This window comes from Sorex araneus, chromosome 1, assembly GCF_027595985.1.
Source record: "Sorex araneus isolate mSorAra2 chromosome 1, mSorAra2.pri, whole genome shotgun sequence".
Classification (NCBI taxonomy): domain Eukaryota; kingdom Metazoa; phylum Chordata; class Mammalia; order Eulipotyphla; family Soricidae; genus Sorex; species Sorex araneus.
The window spans coordinates 6,610,849-6,638,360 of NC_073302.1; the positions used below are offsets into that span (position 1 = coordinate 6,610,849).

General features: G+C 37.0%; 1 protein-coding gene across 4 annotated transcripts in view; it reads right to left on the bottom strand.

Annotated features, from left to right (window-relative positions):
- PBX3 (PBX homeobox 3) overlaps positions 1–27,512 on the bottom strand; it is a 214,510-nt gene that overhangs the window by 123,100 nt on the left and 63,898 nt on the right. For 2 of the 4 annotated variants that reach the window (XM_055124423.1, XM_055124416.1), the window contains exon 3: positions 17,227–17,274. The exons of the other annotated variants lie outside the window; for them this stretch is intronic. In XM_055124423.1, the coding sequence (XP_054980398.1) occupies positions 17,227–17,274 (48 nt within the window). The remainder of the gene's footprint in view (positions 1–17,226; positions 17,275–27,512) is intronic. 4 annotated transcript variants of the gene reach the window in all.

Consider the following 27,512-nt stretch of genomic DNA (forward strand, 5'->3'; position numbering starts at 1 on the left):
ATATGATGTCAACACGAATGTGTTTTACAATAAAATTGGGTGTCAGTGCCAGAATAGATTCACTGTCTCTGCAGGCCAGAGCATGGCCACTGTTGCTTAGAATTGAGTAAAGTTGTCAACTGAACTGATGTCTAGCTTCAGTAAGATGGTCTGAAAGAGAAGAGCCAGCACGAGGAAAACTCACTGAAGCAACTTTTGCTTTCAGAAACAGCTTCTATTTCTAAGTCCATCTGAGAAGGTCGATTATTTTTCTTTTAACGGCATAAGGTAAACTAATCTATCATTAAAGACAAATATAAGTCTGCAAAATGAAAGCTTGAGATACAATAAGAAAATACTTTCTGAATTATGACGTACTCATCAAATATCTTTATATTTCATGTAGTCTTATCTTTTTTTGAAGAGGGGGCTGTGCCTGAGCAGTACTCAGGAGGCCCGAGGGCCACTCTGCCAACCAGACCAGACAGCTCAATACCAGGACTGAGAATGCAGTGCTACTTAGGTCCTGTGGTGGCAGGGAGCACCAGAGCCATCCTGGAGGTGCTTGAGGCCACCAGGGTAGCAGAGAAATGCTAGAGGTGGGAGGGTCAAATGTGCCAGACCAAACCAGGATCTCCTGATCACTAAGGGTGTAGATGGTGCTATTGGTTGTGGTCATCTCCCAGCTCAACGCTGGGCTGGGAAGAGGGTATCAATACTGGTGGCCCTCAGGAGTCATGCCGTGCCGAGCATCAAACCTAGGCCTCCTGCATGCAAAGCATGTTGTCCAGCCCTTTACACCATCTTTCTCACCCCCAACCCCCCGCCACTGTTTTGTATTCTAATTTTTCATCCAGACTTTTGTTAACAATGAAACAAAAATGTCACCAAAAAGCAAAAGCAGTGGCATCAAACACTTCTTCCCATTTAAATTGTCCCACACTAATAATGTTCCCGCTCACAACATTCTTCTGAAATTAACTCTTGGTTAAGAGCAGTTATGAGATCAGCTTCATCTCCCTTTATTCTGTGACCAGCACAATCAATTCTGCCTAGAGCAAAGAAAGCACTGCCCACCCAGCAGCACTGCGAATAAAAGCTGCCTTACTACCAGAGGCGCAGCCAGCTCAAGACCAAAGCAAGCAGTACAAGAGCAGAGCTAGCCTCTGGAGACTGCACTCTTCCTTCTCTGTCACAGAACAAACTGAGGTAAGACAACACTCAAGGGAGGCAAGAGCAAAAAAAAGGAAAAGCAGAGGGGGTATAACTGTCCTGTTACAACAGTTGCGAACATAAAAATCCAGCCGTGCATTTCTCTGGTGTCTACCATATCACAAGATCAAGGGGGAAAAAGCCACAGAACCTAGGGGGAGCTAGATTAATACAAACAGAAGAATCTATAATGACATCCTCCTGGCTCCGAAGAACCAAGATTAACCCAATCAAATTTTAAAACACTGCCACAGAATAGTTGATATTCCAACAATGAAAATAAACTCAACTGTATCTCCTCAATTAACTATTCAAATATTTAATCTAAGACTATGACTTCAGAACTCAGATAAACTTGGGAACAAGTCCAAGCTCTACTATTTAATAACTATGCAACCTTGAAGAATTTATTAAGCCTCTGAAGGTCTTAGTTTATTCACCTGAAAAAAATAGAGTGAAAGAAATCACAGGTGATGCTTGTGAAAAGTCTATTATAATTCCTAGTAACCTTAATAAATGTTACTATATAATAAAGCAAAAATTTCTAGATTATATAGTTGATGCTTACAGTCATATAATAACTGACTAGATTGGTCAAAGAAATAAAACCCTGAAAAGCTCTATGCTAAAACTTTCAATCACCATTCGAACAATTCAAATCAACTAAGCAAATAATTCCATAAGGGAGATACATTTGGATTCAGACTTTACCTCACTCCCTTTACAATGTTTCTTTTGTGTCAATTCAATAGGATAAAATTCAGTAAAGACAAAGAAATAAACCTGTAATGTATTTCCAGTTTTGCCCTTTGCCCTTTATATGTGTATATATCATACATGTATTTCTTCACATAAAAGTTTTCTTTATGTAGAAAAATTCAGTGCACTGGTATTTAAAAATTAAAATTCATGTACCAAGAACATCAAAGAGTTAGGGGGAAAAAAGATCAACTCTCTAAGAGAAAGAAGAAATTTTTACTAGGAGGGTTAGCTAACAGTTAAACGATGGAGTGTATTAGGAGTCACAAATAAGTCCCTAAAGCATAAATAAGTAATTCTATAGAAGCACAGCAGGAAAAGCTAAGAAAAATATGTCACCTACTTTTACATATTGCCTAATAAGAAATAATTGCTGCACAGTCAAAATGCAGGAGAACATAATTTGCATAGACTAGATGAGCACTTATTATATAACAGCATTGGATGTCATAGCTAAAACAAAATGGACACCATTCTTTTAAGCCAGAAGGAAACCCAGCTGGAAAAAGTTCTCCTATATTCCAATGTAGTTATTTCTACATACAGTCAAATTTTCTGGAAAATATTTTAAATATTGACATAACATTTGACAAGTCACATATTTATCTTCACTATTTTCTTTACTGTTTATGATAAAAATCCAAAGGATGAGATTATGAACACACACAAAAAAAAATCATAACAATTCCTCTGTCAATACTCATATTTATGAAGTATCTAAATGGCCCACTATTCAAAGTGCTCCCTGTAGCCTAGAAATGAGCTTCGCATGATTGACAGATAACAGAACCCTGTACTGGTCTCTTAAAGCTTTTGCTTTACACTAAGAATTTTAAGTCAGCAAAATACTTCAAAAATGAGGTATCAATGTATTACATGTGAGTTCATTACTCAAATCCCATAAACAGGTCACTGAAAAAACAATCTTGCAACCTTGGAATGTTTTAAGAACCATGGATCTACATTCTCTTTGTCTCATCCTTTTTTCTCAGTCTTTCACTTCATGTTTTCACGTGATATATGTACTTGAATGTTAAATAGTCATCCCAAAACTACATATATCCAAAGCATTTTCCCAGGCTCTATGAGCAGAGCAAGACAACATGTTCCCTGGTCACCAAGCGTTTAACTTCCCTACAAATCTTGGGCTCTTTGCTTCCTGTCTGCTCACTTTAAATCTCACTAGTTTGCTGTTAAAAAAAAAAAAGTTACATGTGTTCATCCAACACAACCAGAGTTTACAACATAACTGCCTGGTACTGAGTGCTTGCTTCCATCAATCCTTCCACTTATCCTTCACTTCCTTGAATTCTAATCCTCAGCAGCCGCACTCACACCCCAACAGCAGCCGCCATGCCTCCAGCCAGACTGCCGAGTTAAATATTTTGGGTTTTCTGAACATCTCCAAACTCTACAATATGAACATCCCAGTAGGAACCCACCAGATTGGATGGAAATATAAAGTAGAAGTCAACTAATCTCAATTAGCAAAACCATTAACACAGAAGGTCTATCAACAACAGCTTAAAGTAAACCCTCAAACAAGAACTTAACGTCCCCAGGATGAGATACAACAATTCTCACAAAATTTTTTAACTTAAGTATCTTTTGATCATTCCATTAGCCTTTTAGTGGCAACAAGAAATCTGAAATAAATTATTGTGGGCCTGCTGAAGAGGTGGTTGGAAAAATGGACAATGGTGGAGGGAAGGTGACAGGTGGACCAGTGTTGGAATACTGAATGCCTGTAACAAATCATCGTGAACAGCCTTGTAACCCATGATGATTGAATAAACAGGGGAAAAAGAATTATTTTCTATTCCATTCTTTGGAAAGGACAGATAAAAATTATATGCATTAAAATTAGCATGTATTGAGCATCTATCATGGCAGAGCCTGGCAAGCTCCCCGTGGCGTATTAGATATGCCCAAAACAGTAACAATAACAGGTCTCATTCCCCTGACCCTAAAAGAGTCTCCCAATCATTGGGAAAGACGAGTAAGGAGAGGCTGCTAAAATCTCAGGGCTGGGAGAAATGGAGACATTACTGGCTCCCGCTCGAGTTAATCAATGAACAACCAGTTGACGGTGATACAGTGACTGAGCATCTAGTTTCTCAAAAATTCCCATATATTCCTATATGCTTTCTCATCATGTTTTTTGCTAATATTTAATAATTTTAAGTGTAAAGAAGGTTATATGAACTGGGGAATAAAAAGCAAAGATCAAGAAAATTACTATGAGGTTATTTATCTTATCCGTTCTCTTTCTTTTGAACAAACAAGTAGAAGTTCTTTTTAAGCTGCAGATAATTCTCTTTTTGTAGCATGTTGTCTCTTAATTATTGAGACCTACAACAAAAAATTCTATCCACTTGGTTCTCTATCTCAAAATTATTATTAGAAGTAGCAATGGTTCAGCTAGTACTGGTAGACTGTCTGCCTCTACCATTTCAACAGTCCAGCACCAACCAAGAATATATCTTTTGATTGCTACTTGTGGAAAATTAATAAAACAAAAACAAACCAAGAAACCAAGAAAATTCTTGAGATCTCACAATTTAGAAACACAAAACTAGATAGTTGGAAATGATTACTTGGATAAGAACTGTATGCTGAAGGGAGGTAAAGAAACAAACATAACCTTTCTACCTGTATGGCAAACCATAATGCCCAAAAGGAAAAAGAAAGAGGGGCAGTGGGGAGTGGGGGGAGAAAAGTGACTGCAAAAGTGGAAGGCTGGGAGGTGGGTGGCAGAAGGAAAGCTGGGGATACTGGTGGTGGAAAATGTATAGGTGTTAGAATATTGTATGACTCTAAAAGACAATCAAGAACAACTCTGTAACTGTATATCTCACAGTGCTTCAATTTTTTTCTAAAGGAGTTATTTGTATTATCTTTTCTGTTCATGTATTTTAGATCATTTGTCTATATTTCTCTTTGTATTATCTTTTCTGTTCATATATTTTAGATCATTTGTCTATGTTTCATTGGATTAGCATCCCAAATACACGGGCAGGCTATAAATCCCTAGACAAAAACTGAGGGTCTTGGGATATGCTCAGTAGTAGAGTGCCTGCCTTAGAGAAATAAGGAAATAAGTTCCATCACAGGTACTTCCCACAGGCACCTGCAATGAGCGCTGGAGAGAGGACAAGGGTTAAGGTACTTGCCCTGTATATGGCTAACCCCCAGACCATACAGAGTCCCCCCAAGTGCCACCAGAAATGGTTCCTAAGTATAGAGCCAGAAGTAAGCTCTGCGCACAACAGGGTGAGCTCAGATGTGCAAGCCCTGGCAAGCACCGTAACTAAGTATAGCGACTCCCAGTCATTATAACAACCAAGTTGAGGGGTGGTTGGTGTGGTTAGCTTAACAGGGAAACAGAGAAAGGATGAAAACAGTTCACTATAAGAAGCAAAAATAATAAAACAACCACAAACAATCCATGCAAGTTTGCTCCACTATCACATCAGCATTATCACCTTAGGAATTTGTTGAAAGGTGACACTTCAAGGGGTTTCCTTCCCCTTGTTCCTTTTTCCAGCACATTTCTTGGTCTCAGTTCATGTTTTCATCTCTTGTTGAAAATTTCCTTGAATACTTTTTCCTCTAACCCAGGCAATACTTTGTAACATTGGTCATGTTTGAAGTTATTCACTTTATTGATTTATTTATTGTCTGTCTCTCTGCACTTAATTGTATGGTCTTTGAGGGCAGCGTATTTGTCAGCCATGTTCACTGGCTGTGTTCGCAGCACCTTGAAGAATCCCGGGGTCAGAGAATGGAATCAGTATTTACTCAGTTGATGACACTGTTAGAAAATAGACTGAGAGTTCCAGCTCAGTGGTGGAGAATGAACTTTTCATGTGGATTAAGTCCCTGCAAGGGGGAGGGAAGGAAGGAAGGGAGGGAGGGAGGGAGGCAGGGAGGGAGGGAGAGAGAGAGAAAAAGAGAGAGAGAGAGAAGAAGGTAAAGAGGATGGACTGGAGCAGAGGAAAGAAGGAGGAAGGGAGGAAGGAAGGAAGGAAGGAAGGAAGGAAGGAAGGAAGGAAGGAAGGAAGGAAGGAAGGAAGGAAGGAAGGAAGGAAGGAAGGAAGGAAGGAAGGAAGAAGGGAGGGTGAGAGGGAAGGAAGGAAAGAAGGAGGGAGGAGGGAGGGAGGAAGGCTGTACAGTGCAGGCAGGACTTTAAAATGGCATGGTCACTTTAGATAAAACTATGGCAGTTCTTCAAAGGTTAAAGAAGCAGCAATTCTACTCCAATGTACAACACCCAAGAAAAATGAAATCATATGTCTACACAAAAGGTTGTACCAAAATGTTCTCAGCACCTGGATAATTATTATTAATAACAAAAAAGTGAACTCAATTATCCACCAACTGATGATGGGATACTCATTTATTATAGAATTATCTTTCAGTAGAAAGAGTAAGATACTAATACACACCATAATAAAGAAGTACCTAGAAAATATTATGCTAAATGACCATACAGGGCTGGAGAGATAGTTCAGGGATTAATGTACTTATCTTTCATGCAGCTGATCTGAGTTTGACCCCTGGAACAGCATGATCCCCTTAAGACTGCAAAAAGCAATGCCTAAACACAAAACCATATTTGCCACCCAAAACTACTAACTGTGGCTAAAATACCCAACGATGAACACACAACAAATATGACTTCAATGATTTCAAGTATCAGTAAGAATAGGCAAAACTACAGAGCCAAGCAAATAGATTAATGAGGATTAAAAAACGTGACTAAAATGGGAGAACACACATTTCACATTTGTGAGGCCCCGGATTCAATCCCTGGCACCCATAAGCACAACAGGGTGTGGCTTTGCCACTACTAAGAATTTAGCACTACAAGAAAACCAAGGACAACTGGAAAGAAAAGGCAGATCTGTGATGCTGCAGGTAACGGTGAATTGAGAGGAATGGATGTTGGCGGGTTTTTTTTTGAGAAGTGATTAAAAAAAAAAGTTCTAATGGTGGCTGATATGATGGATGCAGAATTCTCTGAATGTTAAAAAATAAGTTGGTTTTAATAATACATAATTTTAACCTAATAGAGATGGTTTTTTTAAAAAAAAAAAAAACTTACAACCAAACAAAATTTAAGTTGAATGCTGATGCGTGACAAACCCAAGGAATGAAGACATCAGTACTACACTACTGGAACTGCGGGAGAGAAACTGAAAGAACAGCACAGACTGAGGAACAAAAAGAAAAAAAAATCCATGTGATGAAATGCTAAAATCATTATGTTTTCTAAAAAGATTATGTTTTTACATAACTCAATTTAAATTTTTTCCTTTCTAAAAACAGAGCTGATCTAGAACTAGAAAACATCTGGCTTATTTTCTATTTGTTTGGCTTTTGTTTTGTTTTCTGGGCCACACCCAGCAAGACTCCGAGGTTATTCCTGGCTCTGCACTCAGGATTCTCTCCTGGTGGTACTTAGGGGACTATATGGTATGCCAGGAACTGAACCCAGGTCAGCCACGTGCAAGCACTTAGCCCACTGTGTGATTTCTCCAGCACCTCCTCATAAACCGCATATGCAACAAAACCAGATCAAGAACCTTCACTCTGCAGGCTTAAAACTGCTTCCTAATCTAATGCTGGGAGAGGTGGGAGAGAACATCAGGAAACTTAAGTTTTCATTCTTGAGTTGTAACAACGGGAAGTTGTTCTGGAGACTATTTTCCTAGGGACCTGAAAACCAGACAACTTATGGGGGCATGTATTCTTATTTCTTTAACTTTAATAAAGAAAACCAAGAATTAGGAATTTTTTAAATGTCAATCTCAGTCTTTTAAAATACTATTTTAGAAAATAACTTAAGACCATTTACCATATACATATCCTATAACAAGATCACGTTTTGTAAGCATTTATCTAAGTTTAGAGAGACTAATTAGTGCTTTATGACCCCTGCCCCCACTCTAAAATATTTTGGTATAAAGCATTCTACAAACTTTGAGCATTATATTAAAAAAAGTATATTTAAAAGTATAGTATAAATAAAAAATGCACAAGCTTTGGAACAAAAAAACAACAGAATAGAATCAAGCACTGTTATTTACAATTAACCATGTAACCTTAGGAAAGTTGGGTAACTTTGCAAATCTTAAATTTTCTAACCTAAAGAGTTTACAGTCATGTAATGATGACTCAGCAAAAATAAGTGTAGCATATTTAGCGCTACCAGTACATATTCAAAATACTGCAGGAACTTACTGCATAAGTATTACTTTCTTCTCACAATTTGTTTCTCTTCCTAACAGAACAATTAGCATCCAAGGATAAAGCTCAAAACTTTTTGTTTGTTTTTTGTTTTGGAGCCACCACAGCAGTGCTTAGGGGCTACTCCTGGCTCAGGGATCAGTCCTGGCAGGTTCAGGAGATATCATGTGGTGCTGGGGAATAGAACCTGGGTGATTGTGTACAAGAGCCCTGCTCACTGTACTATCTCCCCAGCGCCCCTCAAAGAAATATTTCTTGACCTAGTAGTATGCTAGAGGACCAGAGAGGCAATATCACAGCTAAGTCTGACCAAATCCTGAATTTCTAGGAATGAAATAGAATAAGTGGGAAGGGATGAGGTGAGGTGCCATGTAATCCCACCAACGGCCAACATCTAGAGACTATAAAACCAAGCTCCCGGAAGACATCTTATAGCCTAGTTCTCCTTCTGGGAGAATCTGGCAAGCTAGCGAGAGTTTCCTGCCCACATGGGAGAGCTTTGCAAACTACCCGTGGTGTATTCATATGCCAAAACCAGTAGCAATGATGGGTCTCATTCCCCTGGCCCTGAAAGAGCCTCCAATGCGACACCTTTGGAAAGGACAAGTAAAGAGAGGCTGCTAAAATCTCAGGGCTAGGACGAATGGAGACATTACAGAAACCGCTAGAGAAATTCGATGATCAACAGGATAATGATGATGGTGAAGATAGAATTAGTAGAGGCCATTTTATATTTCACCAAATTTCATCATCATAACCAGATAGGAGCAATATGGAAAAATAAACATACACATATCTTCTACCAAAAAAAAAAAAAACAGTTGACAAGGAATTCCCCCCAAATCCCCGAATATAATTAAGTATAGCCAGAAACATCCAACAGCAGCAAGTGATAATTGCAAGGAGAAATACGAAAGAGCTAGCTATAGTATCTGGAACACAGTAAGGACAAAAGTTACTCCTATAAAGATTAATGTTATTCAACACTTGGCAAGTAAATCTAATAATAACATCCAAGGGGGGCAGAGAGACAGTATAAGAGAGGACAGGCACTTTCCCTACAAGCTGTGACCCTGGTTTGGTCTTCAGCACCACACATGGTCCCTTGAGCACTCAACCAAGAATAAGCCCTGAGCACTGCCAGGTGTATAACAAATATAAAAAAGAACAACAGACTGGAAGATCTCAGACTCCAGGTAATGGGAGAAAACTATCAGAAAATAAAACCTAGGAACTAGAAAACAGTTCAAAAGGGTGGGTTGCATACTTCAACCAAGTTCAATCCCCAGCACTGCTGAGACTGATCCCTAAGAGCAAAGCTGGAAGTAACCCCTGAGAACTGTTGGGCATAGCACAAAAGGCTCCCCAAAAAGAAATAGAAGACAATGACTGTGTGAGGCCTGAACTTCTACCTCCAAAGCTGGGGAAGAAAAAAGACTAATTAAATGATAAAACCTCATTTTTTATCATAGAGATTGTATACTCTCAGAAAACTATAATCTGGGACTAAAGTGATAGTATAGTGGGTAGGATGTTTGCCTTGCACGCGGCCGACCCGGGTTTGATCCCCACCTTCCCATATGGTCCCCCAAGCATTGCCAGGAGTAATTCCTGAGTGCAGAGCCAGGAATAACCCCTGAGCATCACTGGGTATGACCGAAAAATTAAAAAAAAAAAAGAGGTAAAACCCCAAAAATATTAATGAGATATAAAGTTAAATTTGTTCTTTTTCCTTTTTTCTAAAAGCAATACTGTTGTCTTTATATATAATTACTCAATTAAAAAAAAAAACGAGATGGGGCGACTGATAGTTCACTTGCCATGCACATGCCCAGCCGTGGTTCGATCCCTGGCATCACATTTGGTCCCTCAAAGACCTCCAGGAGTGATCCCTGAATGTACATCATTGCCAGCATGAAAGAAAAAGAAAGAAAGAAAGAAAGAAAGAAAGAAAGAAAGAAAGAAAGAAAGAAAGAAAGAAAGAAAGAAAGAAAGAAAGAAAGAAAGAAAGAAAGAAAGAAAGAGGAAGGGGAAGGGGAAGGGGAAGGGGAAGGGGAAGGGAAGGGAAGGGAAGGACCATGGTTTTATGAGGAAATGGTAGATTCACAGACCAAGCATAGGAATGCAAAAGAAGAGTGTGGCATATATTGTTATGCCAGAAAGTAAGAAGTTATACAAATTATAACAAATTAAGTAAGAAGTTACAACAAATTATAACAGCTTATAACAAATTTTGTCAAAAACACAGGAGCTAGACAGGCTTCCTACTGAACAAATGTGGGAGAATTTCAGCAACAAAATATATGAGGGGCCAGAGAGACAGTACAACGGGCAAGGCGCACACAGTTCACGGGGTTCAATCCCAGCCATCACATGTGGTTCCCCCCAAGTGGAAAGAATCAGGAATAACCCCTGAAAATCATCGGGTGTGGCCCCAAAACCAATAATAATAAAAATAGTAGTAGTGGTAGTAGTAGTAATGACTAAAACTAAGCAAAACTTTTTGTACATACAAAAAGTTACACATTTATAATAATTTCAAAAATTTATAACCTTCAGACGATAGCAGAGCACTGCCTCATTACTCTGGGAATTGATAATGAAAAGAATTAAATTTTTTATATTCTCCAGCATGAATTAAATTTCAGAATAAACAAACAGTTCAAGCAGATCAAATAAAGATTTTCTGAAGATCTCTGGCTAATATAGGAAAAAAAAATAATATAACTGGACATTACCCATTTTCAATCCCTAAATGCAGTACTTAAAACTATAATCCATCCATTGATAGTAAAATCATTAGGTAAAAAGATGATGAATTAGGAACTTTGTCACAATAAAAGGATCAGACTTGCACTAACCAAATGCACTGACCAATCACAGCATTACCAAAGTCAACCAAACATTATAGCAGAAGCAAAAGTCTATATATATATATATATATATATATATATACACACACACACATATATATGTACACATGGACATATATATACATATATATATGTGATAAAGCCTTTAGATCTGACTTTCTATCCAGGTGAAATTCTGGGAATAGAGACATACATTAAATAAAGCTCTGAGGAAGTAATCAACAAAATCCAGATGTAAGGCATAAGAACATCAAAAAAAAAAAAAATTTGGATCTGATGCAAACAACTCAACAGTGAAAAGATTATCAGTTAAACTATCAGGGAATCTGAATGCATGCTAGATGATAATTAGAAAGTTTTTAAATGTTATGAAGTGATAGTGGCATTGTGGTTCATGAAAGGAAGAAAATATCTTTTATAAAAGCAATCAAGAGTATTTTGAAATGAAATGACAGTATCTGGAATGTTTTAAAATATTCTTTTTTTCCCTTGCATTTCCTATTTTAATTTTTATTTTTATATGTAAAAACTTATATAAGAGCAAAAGAGAATCTCAATCCAACCATAGTTTTACATATTGAAACCTTTAAAGTTATACTGGGAAAGTGGTATGTGAAACAAAAGAAAGCGAACAGTCTTATTTTAGACAAACTTATAAAAAGATTGTACAGTGATTAAAAATAGCATTAAAAATATTAAAGAAATTTTTTAACACCCATGTTTATTTATTGTTTAAAATATTCTAACTAGAAAAAAAGTTGTAGGAGAAGATCCAGTATAAAATATTGATGGCAGCTGTATCTGGTAAAAGGCTGTATGATTTTACTGTACCATCAATTTTTTGTATTCTGGAAATTTTCATAACAAAAACTAAAACACAGAAACCAACAAATACAAAACTACCCAAAACCAAAATACCATAAGATTAAAAACCAAACTGTTGTAGGATTGAATCCTAACTCTACTATTTACTGTGTTCATTTGCATAAGTCATTCGCCATCTTTAAGCATTGCACTCCTTCCAAATAAAGGAAATAGCTCCCCATTTATTAAGTTTGACCAAAACAATCTAAATAGCAGATAAAATTTTATAGCATGCAAACTGTCCAGTAAATCTTAATCATATAGCATCATTACTATTAAACAGTAGTATTAGAGAGGATGTGATAGCAAAGGCTGCTGAATAATTCTGGACAATTCTATTTTGAACCAAAATCCACCATTTTCAAAAGCACACATAAACACATAATACAAAACATCTACATCTATTCTTCCTCTTCTATTATTCAACTTTTAGAAAAATTACAAGCACAAATATCACTATTACCAATTTAGTAGTGGCAAAGAAGGTGAACTGTTTTAAATTTTTAGTTTTCTTGCCTTAAATTCAAATTATACAGTACCTATTATTAGGATTTTCTTAAGATTCTATTTTTTAATTTTAAAAAATAAATCTTAAAAATAAATTCTATAGACAAGGGCAAATTTAAGAAAACAAAGTATTTCTTTTTTCTACTAAAAGCTAAAAATATTTTTCTCATTTATAAGCAAAATCAATTTGGCATTCAAATATACACTTTATGTAAAACTAAAAATCCCTTTTATAAGTAAAAAGGAGAAAATTACACTCAAGTCTACAGAGCTGAGGCAACTGATAAATTTTTCCTTTCACTTTTAATCAGGTTTCCTGTTGTAAGAGCTCAGCAGACAGTGACGCGAGACACTGCCTCCCAACTTCAGTTCACCTTTGCAGTTCCACGAGGGACACCATGTCAAGATTGTTCAGCTTTTTTGATGAGTGCTGCGTGGGTAACTAATGTGTAAATGCAGATACGTATAGAAAGCAGTTTTGACAGTGATGTATTGCAACTGGTTCCAGATGTCGGGAAGGGATGCTTGGCCAAGCATCTGGGGCTCCACTGCCACAGAGCAGTGCCAGGGTGGAGAAAATCTTCAAAAGGCTGTGGCACTTCCACTCTTCAATTAGAATATCCTGAAGACAATTATCTGGCTCCTCTTCTATTAGAAAAATACTAAAATATTCCTTTGTTGTTTCGGCTTGGCATATTTTTGTTTTCTTTTTTGGTTGGAGGACTACAGTCGCCAGTGCACACAGGAGGTGTTTTGATGGCCATATGAAATACCAGGGATTTAACCAGAGCTGGCCTCAGGCAAGTGCCATAAACCAAGCTGTATGTCTCTATGCCTCTTGGCCTCTGTGTGTGTGTGTGTGTGTGTGTGTGTGTGTGTGGTCTTTAAGGAAAGTTAGGTTGAAATTGAAATATTGAGCATTAACAGCATAACTTAAAGGAAAAGTTTAAATCCAATAGCTGAGATACCAAAATATTTTAAGCAGGGGTATATTCTTTTTAGAAATCACCCCATGCCAATTTGAGGTGTTTAATTCTTTTTTTTTTTACTTTATACATTTCCCTCTTCTCTCATTCATCTCTCTTTTCTGTCATATTTTCTAAATAAAACAATCTGTACCTCAAAAATGTAAAGTATATATTCAGGTAATATAATAATTTTAGCTACATTGCACCAAAACATAAATATGTACAAAAGCTCAAGCAACATTAAAGTAAATATTGAATTATTATCTATTGGTAATAAAATCACTAAGAATATCATCAATACAGACTTTAAGAACTTATTATAATAATGTACTTCTAAAATAAAGTTACAGGAAATAAAAATTGATAAAGAGCATGTAATAAAATTCCTAGCCCACTGGTTGAAAAAGTACCATAAAATTAAAAATTTCAAAACAGAGTCATTATTACAATGATGCAATGGACAGCATTTAACCTTTAAAATCAATAAAGTTGCAATTTCTATATTAAAAAAAAAGTAACACAGCTCCAACATAAGCATTTAGTCTAATGGGAATTTCCCAAACAACCTGTCTGTCTTTCTCTTCTTTCAATACCAAATCTCAGCTCCAATCAAAAAAAAAAAAACTCTCAGGGGATCCCCTACAGCTACATTCTCTCTATGTGGTTTTGCTATAAGGCATTTTCTCATTGATCAAGGGAACTGCAGAAAAAGCATGCATTCAATTTATCCTAGAACAAAGAAAGTGACTTAATGTTACTGATTTTCAGTAAATCAATTGTTTTAAAATACTTTTAATAGAAATAAGGGCAAACAAATCTGTCAAAATGATGGTTAGTACTGTAGGTTCCTTTTGATTTCCTAATAAATTGAATAAATTGAACATTCTAAATACATCACAAAACTTTTAATCTGCAAAAGAACACTGTGATCAATAACTTCCTATTAGATGTTTAACTATATAACCAAAGCTGCCTGTTTGTCCTATTAATACTTGATATGCAAATTGGAGGGTCAAGAGCAGTTTTAAAAACTGACCAATCTTGTTTTTCCAGATAGATCATCAAATTTATTTCTAATCTTGCATTTAAATGACCTGACAGTAAAATTTTATACAGATTTAAAAAACGTTAAAAAAAAATGGTGTGGTAACAGAAAAGTTGTAAAATATTTGTTTCTATTGTCACTTTTATAGTGTTATTCTACTATAACAAATCTTTATTTTAAGAAACATATTAACATACTACAACTTAAAACAGCCCCAATTTTGGCCAAAATATGATAAATTTAATTCTTAATTGTCTTAAACAAAAATATAGTGAGGACATTCTACGTAAACCATTAATTATTCTGAAATATGGAAAGTTTGCTGGGGAATACAATTACATATAAATCAGACTTGGCAAGACAAAAGCAAAATTATTGCCTACTGAAAACACAGATGCAAGTATATTTAACTAAATGATCTTGTCAGTTTCTTAATAATTCAAAATAAATTCTTTAGACAACAAATTAGTACTTCCCCCAAAATTAAATACTTATCAATATAGGCAGACCACATTCAACTTAAAAATCACTGACCTTTGTATCCAACATACAAAGACTAAGGTCTCACAGACCAAAGTCTTAAATAAATTTAATTTCTAATTATGACTGGAGCGATGGGCTGGAGTTCACACGGCCGACCAGTGTTCAATTCCTCCGCCCCTCTTGGAGAGCCCGGCAAGCTACTGAGAGTATCGTGCCCGCATGGCAGAGCCTGGCAAGCTACCCGTGATGTATTGGATATGCCAAAAACAGTAACAAATAAGTCTCACAATGAGATATGTTACTGGTGTGCCCGCTCAGATAAATCGATGGGCAACGGGATGACAGTGACAGTGACAGTGACTGGAGTGATAGCACAGTGGGTAGCGCGTTTGCCTTGCACGTGGACAACCCGAGTTTGATTCCTCCGTCCCTCTCGGAGAGCCCGGCAACCTACCGAGAATATTCCGCCCACAAGGTAGAGACTGGCAAGCTACCCGTGACATATTCGATATATGTGACAACAAATCTCACAATGGAGACATTACTGGTGTCCGCTCGAGCAAATCGATGAACAAGGGGATGACAGTGCTACAGTGCTATATAAAAAACAAGTACATAATTCCAGAACAAAGTTTTTGTATCAATCTCATATCTGGTGGATATATGGAGTTAGTGTAACCCCTTTGGTTTACTGAGTATGTGTGTTTCAAATTTTAGGCACCAAGATATAAATAGAGTTAAGCATAGGCTTTCCACCACACAATGTTCCAGCACCACACCCTGCACCACACTGCCCCTGCACCCCTGGGTGATCTACAGAGATCAGTTCTGTAGACCAGCTCTCAGGTTCTGTTGCCTTTGACAACTTGTGGTATAACCACTTTGGAAATCAATGTAAGCAAGAAGTAAAGTTGAAAGCACGCATTCTACTCTATAACCAAACGCTTCTATCTCTGATTAAAAAAATTCTTACATGCAGGCAAACTTATTTGTAACAAAATTTTGCAAGTGAAGCATCCATCAACTGTGAAAATAATGTGAAATTCTCTGCATAACAGAGTAATAATATAGCAGTTAAAACAACGAAATTTGGGGCCAGAGAGGTACAATACATGCCAGAAGAACACTTTAATCCCAAATCCCCTGAGCACTGCCAAGTATATCACTAGAGCCCCCAGGGCATATCACCAAGTATGACCCAGGAAGTCCCAAGCACCATTGGTTGGCCCAGATAATCCCCAGTACTATATTCATGGGCCCCCAATATGTATGTATGTATGTATGTATAGAATGTATATACAGATCATGTTGATATCGATGTCAAAAGCACTTACTTATGAACACATGGACACACACGCACACACACACACACACACACACACACACACACAGTATTGCTGGGGATTAAAGTCAGCGTTCCCATATGTACCTTTCTAGTAAGATGGGTCTTTTTTTTAATTCAAATGAGAAGCACATACACAACTATTAAAAAGGCATCAATTTGTGTAGTTAGAAAAGTTACTGGGCTGAAGAAATGGGAATCACATATACATGCACATATGTATGTTATTATACATAACATATAACATACTTAAAAATGTTACAAAATCTTCAACCTGATAAACGAGTTATATGTTAACATATATACTTAAAAGATATTTAACAAGTGATAACATTTATTAAATGTAACATGAATGATTAGATGTTTAAATATTACATAATTTTAAAAGTGTTAAATTTCACATGCTCTACATAAACGTTCACTTCAGAATTTCTACTAATACCTCTCTCAAATATATAACTATGCTGTATAAATTTGTTTTAAAAGTATGCTCACAAGTGAAGGACAGAGCAATTTATTCTTTCCAGCAAGAACCTCAAATAAAGCAAACTATTCATACTTGATATTGATAGGGTTTTGCAGCATTTATAATCACAGATACATTTTCAAAGAAATTATCTCCCTAAATATATATGACACTACATTCATCAGTAAATATCTCAGATAAGCCAGAGTGTTACTAAGCACTTTTAATATCTGGTTTTCAATCATTTGAATCATCACGTAAAATATTTTTAGAAAAGAGATAAGTTATTCCTACATCATCTATGATAAATAAGCCAGATACAAGCACAGTAAAAGTACTATTTGGGTTTCAAGTAAGGAAGCGTTTTCTTTTCAAGTGTATCATATATGAAAGATATGAGTCATAGGATCCTCACATCTTTCATATATAAGAGAGAGAGTACAGTAGGCAGGGCACTTGCCTTGCACAGGACCAACCTGGGTTCAATTCCCATATCATCCCCTGAGCACCTCCAGGAGTGATCCCTGGGGAAGGAAGGGAGGAAGGGAGGGAGGGAAGGAGGGAGGGAGAAAGGAACAGTAGGAGGGAGGAAGGATGAAAGAAAAACAGCAGTGGTGAGAACGTTTGAAGTAGATAAAATCATTCCATAAGTATCGAATGAGGTAAAATTGTTGTCAATAAATGAACTAGGGAGGACTTTATATGCCTACATTCAATTTTGATAATTTTCCCCTCAAAATTAAATGTTCTAACTTTTGGAACAAGATAAACAGCAAGTTATTGCCATAGCATTCAAAGACACTATGCTGGAACCAAAGTAGTTGAGAACCTATAACTAACATTTGAAAAGTATCTCCTACTGCAAAACAAACTAACTAGATTTCCAGGACATTCTAGAGAAGTTACCAAATTAGATTCTAAAATAAGAAAAGCTATAATATGACTTGGTGTTATCACGATATCATTATTATATTATCATGTTATCATGATAATCACTCTTGATGTCAAACTGATAGCAAAAAACACAAAGGACAAAGGAAACTTGTTAGCAGTACAACATAACAAAAGCAGACAATAATGTTTATTTATAAAATGAGAGAATTTCCTAATCAGTGATTTTCAAGTTTGACCCAGGGGCCAATATTCCTGCGGTCTTCTATGGAACTCTCAGGTGTCAGGCAGCAAGATCAAAACTATTTTCATAATTTTATAAAGATATTGCTCCTCTTATATTCTCATATATTCATTAGTATAGAATGAAATTAACTAGGGTGTACTCAGTGCCAGGGACTGAACCTTACATACTTATCAACACCAAAATAAAAGCTGGCTCGTTTTCTGATTTTCTTTTAAAAAGATGAAAAGAGGAAAGTAAACTGAACCTAAGTAGCTACCACAAAATTTTCACCAAAGAATCAGAGAGACAGTACAGGGGTAAGGTATGCTTGCAAGCTTACATGCAGCTTACATGCAGCCAACCGCAGTTTGCTCCCTAGCACTGCACAATGCCCCCTGGGTTCCAGATGAAGTCATCCCTGAGTACAGAGACAGGAGTAAGCCCTGAAAACTGTTGGCATTGTATCCCCAATTTCTTTTTTCACCAACCCATTAATGAAGGATTTTGCTACTAAAACTTTCTTAGAACTGAGTTGACATATATAAAGTTCCTAAACCTAATACAGATCATTTATTAAAACTATCCCCAACAGGACTGAGGATGATGCAATACAGTGGTAGAGTATGTGCTTATATGTTAGACCCTGGGTTTAGTCCTAGCACTGGGAGGGGAAAATACCTACTGCCAAGATGATCCCTTCCCAAAGAAAGAAATCATATTAGTATATTAGGGTTCAGTCTTTTATAAATAACTCTGCAACCAAAATCAGAATTCAGATGAAAGCAATAAAGAACATCAATAAGCTGATGCACATAAAATCCATTTCCTGAGTTGCATGCACAAATAAGAGAATAAATACATTAAATCATGATAACATTTTATAATATTTGTATTTATACAAACAATGTGACTGGGGTAAATTTGAAAATGTTCATCATGAGTAGCAATAGCAAGTACTTATAGTGGTAACCATTTCTCCTCTTTCCCACAACTTCATATCTGAGTTTCAAACATCCAGTGAATTCATAAAATATGGGTACACTTTCACCCACAAGGCACACTATTGCCAAATGGGCAAATACAGGAGGTAAGACTTAATGAATAACAGTATTACTGAAAAAAATTCACATTTTTTAGCAACTGAAAAAACAGAAAAACCCACAAATGTGTAACCAAATTATATAACTTTTCAGATAAATAAACTATAAAATTCCCAAATTCAACTAATATACATTTCAAAACTATGAAATACTGAATTAAGGTTGAGAATGTCATAATGCTTTGTATGAAGTTCTACAGAATCCAGTACAGTGGGCAGAGATCAAGCATAGGAATTCTGGGGTCAGAGAGATAGGACAGAGGGTAGCGCTTGTCCTGCATGCAGCCAGCCCTGTCTAACCCTAGTACCGCGTATGGTCTCCTCAACACCATGAGGGGTCAACATTGAGCAGAGTCAGGAACAGTCCCTGAGCACTGCTTTGGATTTATAGCCCAAAATCCAAACAAATAATGCAGTACAGGCAGCGACAACCCTGAAATGACAGTCTATATGTATGAATAGAAAAACACTAATAAAATCCATGAATTTATTAGATTATGCAGCCTTTCTTCTAATTACGGTCAAATTACAATCCAAGTCTAATTAAAACATTTCCCCCCTTTTTTGTTGTTTTGTTTGTTTTGGAGTCACACTTGACCATATTCAGGGCTTATTCCTGGCTCTGTGCTCAGAGTTTACTCCTGGCAGGGCTCCGGGGGCCATATGAGATGCCAGGAATAGAACTACAGTAGCATATACATAGCTGCACTCAATGCAAGTACCCAACCCACTGTACTATCTCTTCAGCCCCATGGTATCCTGTTGAGAATGTTTCTAAATTACTAAAAAAACTTTTTTAAAAAAAAGTTATTATTTTGATCTGAGTATAAAACATTCTCAGAAAAATGTTTCAAGGTGAATAAACTTGCAGTTTTGAAAGAGATGTTATCACCTTCCAAAAGAACTATGATTTACCATGAAAAACCACACCTAGGTAAGAAATATTATCAAACTAGAGGGTGGAAAAGCAGCTTCTTTATATATAATTTTCAGTTATCAATAAAGAATACTCCCAGGTCTTCTACACAAAAGAGCTAGAGGAAAACCTGCCCAGATAACTTGTAGGAACACTCTTTATTCCATCACTAAGGCAATAGGACAGAGGAAAGTCTATGCTTACACTGGATATAGACAGATGTTAAAAATAGTGACACAAAATTTTTCTAACAAAGGAAAAATGGATTAGGCTCAAAAGCATGCTAGATCTTTGCCATGGTTTACAATCCACCTTTAAATATTAAATTTTAATTTCACTTATTTAGGAAAAATTATATAATTCTTCACAGCACAGCTTAAAAATAACTCCACTATTAATGCAGGCCCTTTATTTAATCACAGGCTAATTTACTCCTGACAGAAAGTAAATTCCACTATTTTCTGTGAGGCTTTATGAAATTGCCATCATTTTTAATTAATTCTTAATTAAAATATATTACACCACAGCTTCTACCCATCTCTCTTGATATTCTAACATAATCAATTCAAGACCATTTACATATCATTAATTAAAAGCCTTCCTCTCTCATCCTTAAAATCATAATGAGGCTCTATTTCTCATTAGCAGCCTTTAAGGGATAAAATAACAATAGACTCAAGTATGAATGTTATATTTTTTAAAATAATAATTCATACCTTTAAAAACATATAGTGGACCATGTAATTTTAAACATTCCTCAACTTAAAGGAATTTTAAATTTTGTCCATGTTTTAGAAAAACATAGAGAAACAATTATTTAAACCAGTTTTCAAGTGAAATAAAAGAAATAAGAAATAGAATATCTGAAAAAGATTAATACCTCTGAACTCAAGAATAATCCAAATAGATTTTGATATCTGGACAATGACAACTCTTACCATAAACTTGACAAGCTAAGTCGGTAACTAAGGAAGAGTAAAAAGGAAATCATTAACATTACCTTGTCTTCATCGCCATTTTTAAATTGCCCTAATTTTCAGTAATTATATAATCTAAGTTTTCTATACACATCTTTCTCTTTAAAAGAAGTTTTTCTTTACAACTAAATGTGCACAATTAAAAATATATCCTGAAAATTTCTATCTCTGGACTTCTTACTAGCTTACCACTGTCAGAATGAAGTATCTGTGGGTACAAGAAATGAAACAGAAAGCCTAGTAAGAAGTTATATAATTAAACTCCAGAGCTATGATATGTTTTACACATTTCTAAATGAACTGTGATATATGCTAGTACTATAAAGTTATCATTTATTGGTAATGGAAGGTAAAAATTAACCACCTATTCAATGACTTTACCTCTTCTAGACGCTTTAAAGCCAAATACAGCTTGAGAGAAGATTTATAGAACTCATGACTTCCAACCCAACATTTTCAATACTTTTGCTGTAGGTTACAAAATTAATACAGCCTCAACTATGATTAGTTTTATGATTGGTGTAAAATAAAATTTCATTGCTTTTCTTTAGCTTTAAGCAACTGCTGTGGCTGCCTTCTGCAATATCACCAAAAATATAAAAAAAAAGAACTGACTTAAACCTTAATTTGTTACATTACTATTTTAGTCTATATTCACAATCCTATTTCTAAACCAACTGTGTACACAAATAGGAACCAAGTGAGTATCAAAATGTGACTACAGAGAGAGATACAATAAAATCAGCCTCATGTCTTGGAAATTTTATGCAGACACTTTGTCGCCAGCATTAAGTGTATCTAGGTGCTTCATATCAGGCAAATCAGATTTCTATCACTGTCTTCTGTCAAATGCAGGTGCTCCACCACAACTTGTCAAGACAGCCTGTCGGAATCTTCACACGTCAGACAGAATCACAGCACTTGGTGTTTTGGTCTGTTGACAGCAATTTATTTTGATGTGTTGTCACAATATGGAATTTTTCAATGCTCTGCACTATGGTGCCAATAAGTCCCAATATATTTTTTTTTCGGCTGCCAGATGCGACAGGTTTTGTAAGGAAAGGGGGCAAAGTTTTGCTTTACTTTTTTAGACCCCTTTATTAAAGTGCTAAAGGATTTATTTTTTAATGAAAAGAAATACGAAATAAAGGCAAGCATTTTAAGATATTCTTAACCCCAGCATCCAATATCCTATTTATCAACACAACTAAGTAACACAGGAAAATCAATGGCCATCCATCCTTTTAGGAACAACCAGGAACTTTAAAAATTCTACAAGTCAAAAATCAGAAAAGTACATTCTCAGACTAAAAACAGCTTGGCTACAAATCCACTGTGGTCGATTGTTTTCCTAGCTCTTTCAGAGGGCTGGTTTCAATCCCACAGAAAAATTTCAATTCCGCCCAGTGCAAACATTTATTATGTACCTATGTGTAAAGTTAGGCACTCGGGAATACAGGAGAATGAGATGATAAATGGCAACAGACTTCTTGGAGTTTTTTAAAATACATTTTCAAGAAATCGGTACAAATTCCACATTACTCCTCCAAAATGTAAAGTACAACTTACACAGGAAATACAACAAAGACATCTAACTAATTAAGGAGTTGGGAGATATCTCAAGGGTTGGAATATATGTTTTGCATGCTAGAGCACTGAGTTCAAACCCCTACCACTGTATGATCCCCTGAGTACTACCAGGAAAGACAGGAGAGAGAGTGATCAAGCTAGAGAGAGAGAGAGAGAGAGAGAGAGAGAGAGAGAGAGAGAGAGAGAGAGAGAGAGAGAGAGAGAGAGAGAGAGAGAAAGAGAGAAAGACTATGTGTAGGGGAAAAAAAAGATAATGCTGACCAAAAAAAAAAAAAATCCTCAGAAATTTTAAGCTTAGAAATCTTTCTGTATCTTGTAGTTCAACTTTCATACCAAAACCTTCTAAGGTCAGGCTCAAGTAGCAGGGCACAAGTCTAGTGAGTGAAGCCCTGAGTTTAATCCCCGTCACTACATGGCCCCCGAACACCATGAGATATAGACGCAATAAATAAACTTCTACCTAAAAACTCGGAGAGCCCAGCAAGCTACTGAGAGTATCCTGCCCACGCGGCAGAGCCTGGCAAGCTACCCATGACGTATTCAATATGCCAGAAACGGTAACAAGAAGTCTCACAATGGAGACGTTACTGGTGCCCGCTCAAGCAAATAGATGGAACAACAGGGTGACAGTGCTACAGACAGAGCTACAGTGCTACCTAAAAACTGTTTATTTTTAAAATAAATAGTTCCGGGTCATACAAGATATACGTTTTATTTTGGGGGTGTTTGGTGTTTGCTTTTTGTTTGTGTGTTAGGTTTTGGGGCTGCACCAGGAAATGCTCAAGGCTTATCCTGGGGAGACTTAGGGATCATATGTGGTGCCAGGAATCCAACCCAGGTCAGTAAGGTGCAAGGCAAGCACGCTACGCACTGTACTATTGCCCCAGACCCCGGGATATGTACCTTTTAATACATAAATAATATTTTCAACATCTAAGTCTTTTTTTTAATAATCAGGACATAGTATTTGCATGGTTACTATTTTCACATAGCTCACTCTATTATAGCAAGACTCAAAATTTTACATTAAAAAAGGTTCAACCTTCTCTTGAAAAATTAAAAAAGTAAACAACTTCAGATTTGGAAATATTCTGGAAAATCCAAGGACCCAAACAAAACGAAAGATATTTAATTAAAAATAAATTTAAAAATAAGAAAGGTTGTTTGTATGGTTCAGTTTCAGACTTCATAACTAAACTGTAAAAAAATTCTTTGTATTTACAAGCAGGGACTCCTAGTTTAGTCTCTGCACATGTAATATGCTGATGTACACAACAGTCAGAAGGAGTTATAGGCATGTACCTCGATGGAAAATTGGGCAATAGATTTTTTTTAAATACTGTAAAACAAAAAAATTAAAACAAGATCTTACAGTTGTCAGGAATCAAAGCTTAACTTAAAATATTCCAATATTTAAGATGATTCTATCAAACTACATTCTGTGACTTCTTAAATGAGTTAAGTCTATTCGAGCTGCTACTTTAACCACGACTGAGGTAGCTTTTTCCAAGTGGTACGACCTGAAGTTGTTCAACTCAACCAATTTTAACCTAAAGGTAGCCACAAAACATTTACTCAGGACTGACGTCATAGTACAGCAGGTAGGTGGAGTTCAATTCCCAACAGCATATATGGTCCCCCAGGTTGCCCCCCTCAGGAGTGATCCCTGAGCACTTCCAGGTATAACCCAAAACCAACCAAACAAACAAACAAAATATAATTACTCAGTGTGTGTGTTATCCTTCCCACACCCCCAAATGTAACAAATACTAATCTATTCATCTCTAAGTTTACATCATCATAAGTCATAAATATCCTCACTGCCTAGTTGCCTAACTTGGTCATGACAACAGAGGTCACATACTGAAAAGTGGGGCTTGCAAAAAAGATTTATAATTTATTTCAAAATAAATTTCTTCATGACTTAGTATCAACAAATGCTTGATTTGCATGACTATTTTAAATATCTATAAACTCAACGCTACATAAAAATTTCTCAGACAAAATGGAGTCTTTTTAAAATTTTATTTTATTTTTTTAATGAATTACTGTGAGATACAGTTACAGACTTACAAACTTTCGTGCTTATGTTTCAGTCATACAATGATCAAGTACCCATCCCTCCACCAGTGTACATTCTCCACCAGCAACATATCCCTCCCACCACCCCCAGCCAATCAACCTCACCCCCCCAGCCCCCAACCCCGCCTCTGTGGCAGGCAGATTCCCTTTTACTCTCTCTCTCCTTTAGAGTGTTGTGGTCTGCAATGCAGGTATTCAGTGGCTATTGTGTTCGGTCTATAGTCTACTTTCGGTACACATCTCCCATCCCAAGCGGGTCCTCCAAGCATCCTTTGCTTGGTGGTCCCTTCTCTGAGCTGCCTTTACCTCCAGCATGTGAGGCCAGCTTCAAAGCCATGGAGCAATCCTCCTGGTCCTTATCTCTACTATTCTTGGGTGTTAGTCTCCCATAACAAAATGCAATCTTAAGTGTAAAAAGTTTAAGACGCTTTGCTCTACTTCCAAGATCCACCTCCAGGTCTGTTTTATTTGAGAGAGGGACATAATATTCTCAATGAAGATGTGTTGCAGGCTGAATTTTCCCTAGTAATTAAGTATGACTAGTAAACAATAAAAATGTATCATTCAAAATGTGCTGTACCCAGAATGTATCTCATCTACTTGAAAGAATTCAATCAAACTGAAACAACCATGTTACCTCTAAGTAGCCTTTACAGACTAGCACTAATATCAGCCAAAAAGAACCATTTTCACTCTAGTATTGACGGATTTTTAAAAGCTAGTCAATGGCAATGTTGATTTAAAAACAGGGGCAGGGACAGGGACAGGGGCGGCGGGGGCGGGGGGCGAGCCAAAGTACAGTGTTTAGGATGTTTGCCTTGCACGTGGCTGACCCAGATTCGATCCCCAGCCCTACCTAAGATCCCTCGACCCCATGGGGAGTGATCCATTAGCGCAGAGCCAGGAATAAGCCCTGAGCATTGCCAGGTGTAGCCCAACAATCAAACTTAAAAACTAAATAAATAAAAATAAGGTTGGGTCTGAGAATTGATTTACAAAACTGAGGTTTACCAAGGAAAAGGAACGGAGTGGGGACAGGTGATGGTTCGTAGGGAACCCCGAGACCATGGTGGAGGGTGTGGTGCTGGAACATTGGTGCATAAAATTCTACCATCAACAGTATTGTAAATCACAGTCCTTCAAATAAAAATATATAAACTTAAAAAAATAAAACACTGAAAGGACCAGAGAGTAATACAGGGGTTTAGGGCCTTTGCCTTAGATCCTGCCAACCGCAGTTTGAATCCCCAGAACTACATGTGGTGGTCCCCCAAGCACGGCCAGGGGTCACTCCTGAAAACAGAACCAGGAATAGCTCCTGAAACTGCCACAGGTGGCCCACGTCGACCCCCCACCTCCATCCCAAACAATAAAAATAGAGTCTAGGGGCAGAGAGAGAATATAGGGGTTAAGGCGCTTGCTTGCCCTTCATATAGCTGAATTCAGTTTATCCCCAGCACTGAATATTCCCCCCACACACAACCAGGTGCTAAATAGTTTCTAAATAAGTAGCACTGTAGCACCGTCCTCCAGCTGTTCATTGATTTTGCTCAAGCAGGCACCAGTAACGTCTCCACTGTAAGACTTGTTGTTACTGTTTATGGCATAACGAATACACCATGGGTAGCTTGCCAGGCTCTGCGACGTGGGGGGGATACTCTCAGTAGCTTGCCAAGCCCTCCGAGAGGGACGGAGGAATTGAACCCGGGTCAGCCGCGTGCAAGGCAAACGCCCTACCCGCTGTGCTAATTGCTCCAGTCCCTGTGCTATCACTCCAGTCCGAATGCAGGGACAGAGATATTTTGCAGCAAGATATTGTACTGAGTATTACACAACAAGGTGTTTGCCTTGCATACAGTGGACCTGGGTTCAATCCCTGATACCACATATCCCCAGTATCCCAAGTTCTGCTAGAGTGATCCCTGAACACTGCAAATTATGCCCCCAACAACAACAATTTCTTTTTAATACAGTGAGATAGGGCTCACTGGTATAACACCTGTCTTGCATGTGTGAGGCTCTGGGGTTGAGCACCAGAACTCAAAAATAAATAAATAGGTTTAGCTATTATTGAAAGAAATGAGCAAATTTCTATACGTAGATATATTGACAAAAATGAAATTATCTAAGAATCCTGATTTCCTCCCGAGGTTTTAAAAAAATTCTGGGAAACAGGTAACAAATTAATTCCATAGTGGAGAAGAATCAAACTCACAACGAGAAAGAGTTGTGTTAGAAATAAGAGACAGATTCCCCTGCAAAGTTTGGGAAAAGTTTCAAGCTTGGATAAGTGCAGCAATGAAAAATGAAACAATAAATTAAAAGAAGGTTTGCAGGACACCTGGGCCATTTGGTCCTCATCACACTACTTTGTACATAAGGAGTCACTGCATTGCAAAGGGCATCATTTGCCTCCATGATAAAGCCACGCAAATTAAATATTTTATCCAAAATTAAAACTATAAATTTAAAAGAACAGCAAATGAAACACTAAAATCCCTCATCATACAGTAAAAATTTAAAAATATAACCTGATGTTAATGAAATAAAAATTAGAAATATTATGAAAACAAACTAAAAATCACAGTGACAAAATGAGAATAAAAGAAGCAAAGGAAGTGGAGGATAGTGCAAATAACCCAAATTTTTCACGGGGGTGGGGGAGTCCAAAATTAAATACATGGGTGATAACTAGCAAAAAAAAAACTACAAAAAATCAACAACAATTGGGGCTGGAGCAATAGCACAGCAGGTAGGACGTTTGCCTTGCATGCGGCTGACACGGGTTTGATTCCCAGCATCCCATATGGTCCCCCGAGCGCTACCAGGAGTGATTCCTGAGTGCAGAGCCAGGAGTCAGCCCTGAGCATTGCCGGGTGTGACCCAAAAAGCCAAAAAAAAAAATCATCAACAACATGAAGATAAAATGAGACCAAAGAAGGAAAGAGGCTACAAAAATTTTTTGAGCATGAAAAAAAAAG